The 10,809-nt window shown below is 31.9% G+C and overlaps 1 protein-coding gene across 1 annotated transcript; it reads left to right on the top strand.

The window, feature by feature from the left end:
- The first annotated feature begins 935 nt into the window (after positions 1 to 935).
- LOC137925655 (lipase member H-A-like) lies at positions 936 to 10,570 on the top strand. Its single transcript, XM_068769128.1, has 4 exons — positions 936 to 1,053; positions 5,041 to 5,188; positions 9,029 to 9,169; positions 9,889 to 10,570. Exons 1-4 carry the CDS (start codon positions 954 to 956, stop codon positions 10,568 to 10,570), a joined length of 1,071 nt encoding a protein of 356 aa, XP_068625229.1. The 5' UTR covers positions 936 to 953.
- Positions 10,571 to 10,809: the final 239 nt, after the last annotated feature.

Raw genomic sequence — 10,809 nt, 5'->3', positions numbered from 1 at the left:
AGATGTTAGACAACTTAAGACTGTTGTGCCTAGTTACTACATAAACTAGCGTAAGTAACGTAACCCTTTTCTTGATATTGTATCTGTAGAGATACATCAGAATTTAAAAAAAATAGTGTCATCAATTTTGAACGCAAAGTAATCATTTGTATGTGAATGTTTAGGTAATTTCTTAATTTTCGAACGCTTGTTCAGTTTTTTCTGTTGGCATCCTTGTTTCTTAAAAATCAAGTGGTATGAATATTAATGTAATATTAAAAAAAATTCTGCCAGGTTAAGGGTTAACACCTTGGAGGCCTCGCAGTTTCATATATTAAAAAAAAGAGATCAGCTTGAGGTCCTTGAAGACGTCAATGAGCTTAGTTAATTTTAAAAAATTTAAAATACAAAAGTACATAAAAATACAGATAGAGTACCTTTCAAAATAAATCGCGGCCAATAACATTTGACAATATGCAGTTTGTAAATAAAAATTAAAAAAATAATTTAAACTTATCTAACATATAATAAATACATCTTTATAAAGAAATTATGATAACCTTATTATTATAAATTATAAATCCTTATTTTTTATTATTTACACTAAATTTCTATAAAAATGGTATGGAAAAGTATAAAATCCTAAGTAGTTATATAAATTTCTCACAGATCTAACTTAAGAGCATTAATATTGTGCAATTTAAACTGGTTAGTATACGCTAACATCACTGGAATTATGGTATAGATTACCTTAGTCGGCCAGAAGCGGTCGTTGCAAATGGCCACCGCGGGCGCCATTTTTAAAAAAAAAAATTCCCGCCATTAGTTCTATGTACGCGCGCTTTCCGCCATCACACATTCATTACAAAAAATGCGCGCGAAACGGTGTGTTGTGAATTTTAAATTGTCAAAAATATTTTTTCGATGATGAAAATAACCCCTGTATTCACTTAATATTATTATATTAACAGAAAATGTCAGTAATTTGGTGGTGTGTGATCGCAATGTATTTTTTATCTGTGAAAGGTGACAGACGATCTGAAGAAGGATATCCTAGAGGATTCATGTCAGTATGTATGTGTAAATATTTTATATTGAATATAACCAAAGTATTTATTCTAAAAATGAAGGCGTAAAATGAAATGCCGTTGAAGTGAAATTCTTTTCGCTGAAAAAATTTAACAACGAAAATATTAAAAATAAACTTTAAATTCGAATTATATTGAAAATCAAACTATATGTCATGTCAATTGATTCTTTCTTTATATTATTATCATATTAATTTTGCCACTCTATGCTCAAGCAGGCCTTCTATTGTATTGTTGTACGTATAATTATTGTTAAGACTAGTAATCAGAATACTGACAGCCAAATGAAAATAAGAAATGACAGCTATTTTTTTTAATCTCATATTTTCTATAAATCATAAATTATCTGTAACTCTACGATCCAACAGCCGACGATACTATTTAATACATATTATTCATAAACCACAAATCAGATTTCAAATCATGGTTATAATTTATATATATATATATTTATTATAATTTTTTAGAATTTAGAAGGTGAAGACAAAAGTTCGGAAGGAAACTGACTTCGCCTATAACACTCACGACGAACGTGAAACACACTTTCTAGGTGAAACGTATCTTCATACATAAAAAAATTCTTAATTCAAATATTTCGATCACTTAGCTGCCAGTATTGGTAATTATTAATTTCATACCCTAAGCAATAATTACAACTTTATTCGGAAACCAAAAATTGTGTATAATTGTATTAAAATTTACTTATGAATCAAAAAAAAAAAAACAAACATTGGCTTTTTTAATTTATATTTATGTTACTTAATATTTTATAATAAATATCAAGGAAATTTTCCAAACATATCTTTAAATGTAAATCAATGATATTATGACTAATTTTAATTGATGTATTAAATGGCAACAAAAAATAGAGTTACCAGCTCCTAAATTAAAAAAAAAATGTTTATTTATATTTTTATTAATATCTATAACTTTTTACTTTTTTGTAAGTCATATCTCGAGAATGATGTTTCGATTGTTAAAAATTGATTGTCATTCCTTGCGTAAAAGGTTCTCCATCACAGTTCTAAAACACAGAATATGAAGCGACATCTGAACTAGGCCTGCACAAAAAAAACTCCTTCTCTATGTGAGGAACACAGAAAACTTACAAGTCTAAAACAAATCAAATTAAAAATTTATAACGATGGTCGACCTAAAGGAAATTCTCGTCTTGTTTTACAATAACCTTTATACGACCTTTTAATCCACGTATAAACTCTTTCCTTATACATCTCACAATAGACAGAGCCTGTTTGGATTTTTAATTCAAAATGAATCGACGTGTGAAACCACTTCGAACTTCGGGTTGACATTGATTTATGGGAATACATTATGTATACCTTTTTCTTGTAATTTAAAAATAGAACATAACATAAGCAATTATATTTTAATTTATTTCTTGAATTCAGTTAATTCCTGCAACCATGATTTATTATGTCATCGGCACACCTAGTGGATTATTGATAATTAAATTATATATAAATTTATCTATTTATTATAAGTATATATGGACAAATGTACATATATATGTAGGTAAGTTTATTTATATATATCTATATGTACACGTTAACTACCCGCTAGTTTCCCTCTACTATTTCCATACTTTGGTTGTATAGAAAAAATTGCCTCGTGTAATAAGACCACTGTACTTTTTCTTTACTATTATACAACTACAAATATATTTTCAAGCGTATACAATAAACAATAAAGATTGTTAAATTAAATCAAATTAAAAATTAAACAGACAAGGATATGTGATAATTATATTTATCTTTTTATGGTAAATAGGCAAATAGAATGTGTTAATAACGGACATTAATTTTAAATATTAACTTATAAAACATTCTCGATCATAGATCGAACTAATATCACGTAATTAAAGTAGAAAATATCTAAAAGGGTTTTAAAACTTTCACCGCTTTCGTTGAGCGACGTAACTTCTCAGCATTCCATGTATTAAACATGCTGGTGCTGGTTCCATCGCGTTGTTGAGTTCACTTGTACCGAACAAACTCCTCTCTATAAATAACTTAAGTTAAAAAATAACGTTACAGAATCAAGTTGTTATTCTTTATATTTATTATTTGAAAATCTTTGCTTTATGACTTAATGTATTATACTGCATAAATGTACAGCCACGATCCTCAGTTTTGTAGTACTATATATTTTTAAGGCCCCCGCTATTGGAGGCCTCTCGTACCCCTAATTTATTGGGATTAGGATCTTTGTTTACAAATAAGTTTTTCAGATTTTTCATCTTTATTCTTCACTCACTTTCATTCTTCTCAATTTCTTTTGTTCTTACCTTTTTTCCTTCACAATATCTTTCATTTTGTTCTTTCATTCCTACTTGCTTTCATCGCCTACCTTCCATCATCTTATTACTCTTAGGTGGCTAGGTACATTTCTTTTATTCTTTATTTTATAACTAATCCATTTTTTTTATATTACAGTTTTCTTATTTTTGGGTTTGACTTTTTTAATACAATACTACTTTGTTCTTATTCTATTTTTAGTTTATTTTTCATATTATTAATTGACTATTTAAACCACAATCCTTTAGCGCAACTGTGGTAATATTGGTTGCCAGTTGTACTTATATTTATGAAGGAATCTTTCACTGTTATCGCTGTCAGATTATGGAATGAGTTACGAGAACCAATAAGATGCGCTAAATCGCTGCCGCGTTTAAAGAGATGGTTAAAGAGCATTTCCTTGGCCTCTAAAATAGATTATTGTGTAGCATTTGTTATTTATTCGTATTTTTGCAATCTCTTCTCCACGAAAATACTTGTTGTATTTAGTTTTATATATACATATATTTATATATATATTTATATATATATATATATATATATATATATATATATAATATATTTTATATATATATATAAAACTAAAATATTTATAAATATATATATATATATATAGTCAGTAAAAAGGAATAATTCTTATAGAGTTACAAGGGGTATTATCGCTCGAAGCGATCTCTACCAGAGAACCTTTGGATGGAGATGAGAGACATGAAGGAGAGGGCAGTTTGAGCTGTGCATACAGACACATAAATGACCATTAAATACTTAATATTAATACATAACATTACACATACATATACACATAAGTATGTATGTATGTATGAATGTATGAATTTAACTACTTTGTGGGTTGTCCACGCTGTGCTGTTCATATAACACAATAGATTTATTTACGTACAAATAAAAATATCTTAACAATTTTAAATAAATATTACATAGTTATTTACTATTAAACAATCTTTACATCTACACATATAAATGAAATTGTAATGTCTGTTTGTAATATTTAAATAACCGCTATTTACTACATGTATATGAATACGTATTCGATAGATAAACGAAAAGCATATTCATTTTTATTTTTGTCTGTCTGTCTTTTTATTCTGGTTAATCTCTGAAATCACTGAACTGATTTTAACAGGACTTATACTGGTAGATAGCTGATTTAATGAGGAGTAACTTTTTTCATTTTATAAAAACAAAATATGAAAAAAAAAATAAAACTAAATAAGCATTTTGTTAAATTCCAGGCGGATGTAGTCGTGTCAGTGTAATAAAATTGAAATATTTTGAAGATTCCCTTAGCTATTTTATCTGTTATTATCATGAATTAAATTTTATTATTTTTATTTTAACGTTCCAGACATTAAGAGTGATTTATAGCATGTATGTTGAATTACCTCCAAACTTGTTAATTCTGATTTTTACAAAATAAGCTCACAGTATTTTGAAATTACGTAGGAAATTTAATATTTCGTATTAGTAAGCGCTTACTGTTACTGCACCTTCAACGCCATCTATCGTCGAAACATACAAATTGTCTATGTATATGTATTGTAATATTTTGCTTTAAGAGTCTTTAAGTCTCATAAACAAACGGTATATCAGGACTCATATCTATAAAAACTAATAAAATAAATACTTCTATGTTATTCTAGGTCCTGGATCGACAAAACCCATCACAATACCTCGAAGCCAGTTAAAGCACCTGTTCTTTGTGGTGCAAGGCAAGGGTGGTAGAAAGCAAAAGTACACATATTGGAATGCGAAGAAAATCGCCACAGACCCGATGGTAGATTTTAGTAGGTGAGTGACCGCTTGTGATGTCTTTTATTGGTACCGTAACGTACGTAACGTACCGTTTCAGTAGCAATAATTTAAGAACTATAACGTCCGTGGTGGCAGCGTTCGTACTCTTTTTTCCTCAGCCCCCCACCTCGCTGTGCTTTCCTAAGGCGAGGTATAGCGGATTCGGTTATACTGTAACTTTTATAACATCATATTTGTTTTTATTATATGCTTAGGATTTTTTTATCTAGAACTTATTTCTCAAAACAAAATAAGGATAAAAGAAAATTTCTTAAAAAACACATTAACTAATATTGCAATGTATAAAAAGAAAAACTTATTGTTATGAGTAATCGTTTTTTTTATTATTTTAGAACTAAATAAATAAATAAAGTGATCACTCTGAAATACGATTTATTTTTATTTTTAATAAACTGCGACAAGCTAACAACATTTGATAGTATGACTCAAAGTGTATCATTAGTTTTTTTACAAGAAACTGTTGAAGATCGACAAACATAATTGAATTCCTTGTTAGTACTGTTACGTACTGTGGGTTCTGACTCGAAATGAAACACCACTGGTTCACGAGTTCTTTATTTGCAAATCAGATGGTCACCCTACTTTAACACAAAGTATACTTTCGTTTAGTCCAAACTACGATTACTATTTTCTTAAAAAAATGCTGTCCAAATAACTTACTAAATAGTCACTTTTATTTCTTCTTCTTCCTCTATATTTTGTATCTTCTTTATACCACGGAGAAGGTTCTAGTAAGTTCGCGATAGTACTCGGTAAGAATTTCCGAGAAACCGTACACAAATATCTAGAAATAACTTTAAGGTCTCGCGTGTTTACAGCACTTCTTGATCCTAGGCGGTTCCGTTTTTATTGTTTAGAGGGTTCTGTAACTCATGCTTTATAACAGTACCTATAAATACGATACACAAAAGAGTAGGAACTTGATACTAGAGCATCTAGAACTCTGAAACCATTGTTAAGCTATTACTCATATACAGGATGATAGCATTTATATAAAGCCATGAATATACATCTTTATTGTCAACAAAATGGTTTAAAGCATATAATAGCATATAAATGATAATATATAGATATATAGCATATAAATAAATATATAGCATATAATATTTATTTTCAATCACCCTTTATGTGATGTTATGATCACTCTGAGACATCACATTCTTATATTGCAATACGACATGCATGTTACTTCTGGCAATGCAAAGCCTGCAGGGATAATAAACAATATTTAATTTAAATATCTAGTAATATGAATTAGGAATACGGCTCTTCTTAAAATTATTGTGCTATTTATAATTTCTTTAGCCATTGATTTTTAGATAGTGTGTACATATTAATTGACAAACAGATGAGCTATCATGGTATTTTATATATCATGGTATTTTACACCTTTTAAAGCCTTCACACATATAAGCAATCATAGTGTATATATTTACAACATATAGTTATATATAAACATACTAATGCTATTTTCCGGTAAAGGCTTGCGTGCGTCGCGTGTGACAGAATTAATTACGTAATAAAAAGTTGCCCTGAACACCTCCGAGCATAATCACTAACGGAATGTAGTGGGAACATACAACATACAGTTTCATAACATACATATTCTATCTTCATATAAGAATTTGAAAAATTATTATCAATCAATTTGTACTAATTACATTAAGTCATGATCAGCGGCGCATTGAAAAGGGGAATTCCACAGAAATATAATCTTTTAGGTATAGAAAGAGAGCGCTATACAATACTTCTCTCCTTGTGTTTGGCTGACGGTTTTTATTAGTCAAACATTGTTTTTATAGTTTTAAATCGGTATAAATATGGGCTAAGCTAGATGAATATACACACTCTTATTTCAGACTTTGTGTTGTTATTAACTCAAAGACATATCAACCCTGGAAAGAATCCCACAAATTTGTAAAGTAAAGAAATGTAATTTCATAGGCCCACTGCAAGGTATGTATATGCTTCATCGATATCTTATATCTATGGGGGATATCCCATAATCGCCACGCTTGGCAAGCAGGTTAACGATCAAATTGTTGTATTATAGTAAAGCAAAGAACGCAGCTGCTCCTCCTCTGAAAACTTGAATACATATATCCCGGAAATCGAACCGAACGCTGGTCTGTCACTACTCATTGAATCATGTAATTAAATCAAATTTACTTACACGTGTTAATAAAGCTTAATAAGTTTATTGTTTATTACCTTATAAAGTGAAACGTACTAAATGGTACGTTGACATGACTGTTTTTTCAATTGAAATCAATCAACAAAACAGTCATGATCAGTGATCGGTGTCATGGTTCAAGTCACAAGTGACTGACGCAGCCTGTTTTTCATTTATTAATATTATTTTTCACTTTGAATCACTTTAAGTGTTGACTTATGTATGTAAAAAAATCGGGAATCAAACCCGCGACCTGCAATTGCAAGTCTCAGTCCTCTGCCGCTAGGTTACTGCTCAACTACACTATATTTAAATATTAAATATTAATTTAATATAATAGTGTAATAATAATGCTACATAAAAAGCCGCCATATGTGAAAGTTCCCGCGGACGTCGTCACAACGCTCAACCGTTTGCTCGTCTCGCCCACTCGTCTCGCTCACTCGCACGGCGTGCACTATACGCGCTCTTGCTTGCGCCTTGGCAGGTAGCCAAGGCGCAGCACGTGCGCCCGCGGCCGTTGCAGTTCTCGGGGAGTCGGATTTGAACTAGGGAACAATGCGCAACCGCTTGTAGGCGCATTATTCATTTTCCGGGCACAGATTATGTTAATTATTCAATAAACGTTTTTCCACATCACAATAGTTATTATACTACTTGAATGTGCATTAAGTAAATAAGCACTTGCGTCGCCAACACTTAAGTTATCTATAATCAATTTAATCAGATTCTAGTTTGAAATAGACTAAGGTTTCCATAAATTATTCATGAATTTCGATTAATATTTCGTGCGGATTCTATTGTAAAATAGTATAATAGTAGAAAAATTATTACTGAAGGGTTGAAATATGATTTTTAAAAAAATAATTGTTAAGAGTGGACAAATGTAAATTGCTTTTAAGTGAGCATGGACAACGATAATCTTTGAAGACGTGTTGTTACGTGTTGTGACTGTTATACATATACAACAATCTAGATCAGGGATGAACAACACGCGGCCTGCGGCCTGTTGGCGGGCTGTTTTTATTTTGTCGATCATGTAATGTTATTAAATTAATTATAATAAAATGATAATCACTACAGGTGTTTACGTGTAGGTACGTCGTCAATTGCAGCTAATATTAATAAGCTCATATCAAAAAAGCAGTGCCGTACTTCCTTCAATTAAAAATTTCTAATAATTTAGTTATTCTGTACTTTTCTTGTTAGTTTGTACATTTTGCATTAAAATTTGCACGTTAAATCTCTACTTATTTAAATACTAATCTTTAATGAAAATAAAGTTTTGTAAATTATTAATAAATTATACTTCATGTGCCGCAATAAAAAAAATAATTTAAATTAAACCTTTGATTGAAAAGGTTCCTCTCCCCTGCTCTAGACCAATGTTTCCCAACCGTTTCTGTCACGCCCCAGCTTAGACTTTCTAAAATTCTTAGCCCTTCTCCTGTATGTAACATAAACATTTTCGATATTTAAAACAACAAATTGTTTACTTAAGAAGCTCAATTTAACAATCAATTTGCTTACTATCCTTAACAATCAAATACTCCCACGGCGGGGCATGGGCCACACATTCGGAAGCAGTTATGTAGACTTTGTCGTATTTTAAGCATGTTGTAATTAAATGATTTTATTTTCAGAAAAACAATCATAGTGGCTATTGGATACCTGGACAGCACCAGCTTCCCCATCTCTGCCGTTTTCGCCAGGGAATACGAAGCAAGAAACTACAACGTCATTCTAGTGGACAATCAGAGATTTGCCACTGTACATTACTACCTGTGAGGTCATTTTGAAATTAATTCAGTTTCTAATCTCATCGGCTCCTTCCGGAGACTTTACTACTACGCTAGATTACGACCCTTGTTTATGCTTTACAGTCGTATTTAATTACGCCTTCGCAAGGATGAAATGCCTTCGCATACCTTTTCTTTAGTTTCGGAGGGAAGGGGGGAAATCTTCTGGACACCAGATGTCCTATGCCCTCTGGGTATAGGACAGGGTTAGGCATTAAATGAACGTCCTCGGCACCTTTGGACGGGCCTTCGGACCTTCTAAATCACTCGCAGTTGACTCTCAGTATTATATATAGCGCAAAGGCACATCCCCGGAGGAAGTTGAAACTCCCCCGGCATCCTTGTTGTACCGCAACAATACAAGATCTTCTCAAGTTTGCACTGAGTGAAATAGTATATAGATGTACCTCACCGATTGTTGACAGCTTATTATTTACATACACAGTGACATTTGGCGCCATTTGTAAAAATTAAGGCGCGTTCACATTATGGCATTACTTATGCGCCACCTGTTATTAAAGCGAAAGATTAAATAAATAGGTTATGCGAAATTTCCTTTCCTTAGACCTGCGTGTTGTATTATTTGCCTATCATGTTATTGCCTATATCTCTCTCCCTCTCTAACCTCTCACTTTTATGTCAACTGAAAGAATATTATAAAGCAATGTATCACTTGATTATTAAATGGCATTCAATTGTTTCAGAGCTTCTCGTCTGATGCGACCGGTTGGCTTTCATGTAGCCGAAGTTTTAGCCGATCTGACTCAATCCGGTCTCGACCCATCAAAACTTGAGATCCTGGGCTTCAGTCTCGGAGCTCACACCGCCAGTTACATCGCGAAAAACTACCAGATTTTAACGGGAAGAAATATATCCAGAATCTACGCCTTGGAACCTGCCGGTCCTTGCTTCCGGGACCTAGAAAAAGACGATAGACTGGATTCATCGAATGCAGACTTCGTTCAAGTTATACACACAAACATAGATACTTTCGGAATGGCGACTGCTATGGGTCATGTTGATTTCTACGTGAACGGTGGTGAATATCAACCGTCCGACATAAACCTGTTCCCTTGTACTGGAACATGTAGTCACTTCAAAGTGCTTACACTTTGGCTGTCCGCATTGAAGAATCCATCTAAATTTATTGCAATCAAATGCAACAGTATACAGCAAGCTAGAGACGCGAAGTGCTACGACAAGGTACCGATGGAGACGAATTTAATGGGACCAGATGTAGATGTATCAAAACCTGGTATCTACTATCTATCAACTAGCAAATACTACCCATATTACTTAGAAAAGAACGGTTTGAAAGAAGAGTACGTGTTCTGGCGTACGATAAGTGATATTAATGATTTAGTAGGAACAGAGGTTTATGTGTGATTTATAGTTTATTTTTATATATAGGTTATTTATTAAATTAATTGTGTTTTATTACAAATTCTCATACTTATTTCAATGTTAAATCACAACAATTGTAGCACACCTTTTCTATTTAATGGAATCACGCGTTATTTTGTGGAAGTCCATCCTAAGTAAGAAAAGGACCAATATTTAGGCTCTTCCGCACATGCAGTGGTAGTCGTCCAACAAAGTGCACCGCCCGCCAGCCCGCTGATAAA

Source organism: Battus philenor, unplaced genomic scaffold (genome assembly GCF_028537555.1).
Source record: "Battus philenor isolate CCGP_79_NKW_IND1 unplaced genomic scaffold, ilBatPhil1.0.hap1 SCAF_27, whole genome shotgun sequence".
NCBI lineage: Eukaryota > Metazoa > Arthropoda > Insecta > Lepidoptera > Papilionidae > Battus > Battus philenor.
The sequence above is the reverse complement of the archived record's forward strand: the minus strand, read 5'-3'. Positions and strand labels throughout refer to the sequence as shown.

Bases quoted from the DNA above. Each gene is read 5' to 3' on its own strand.
- LOC137925655 (XM_068769128.1), top strand. From the start codon at position 954: ATGTCAGTAATTTGGTGGTGTGTGATCGCAATGTATTTTTTATCTGTG. The intron at 1,054-5,040 runs GTATGTGTAAAT...ATGTTATTCTAG, and splicing joins TAGAGGATTCATGTCAGTAT to GTCCTGGATCGACAAAACCC. The intron at 5,189-9,028 runs GTGAGTGACCGC...TTTTATTTTCAG, and splicing joins CCGATGGTAGATTTTAGTAG to AAAAACAATCATAGTGGCTA.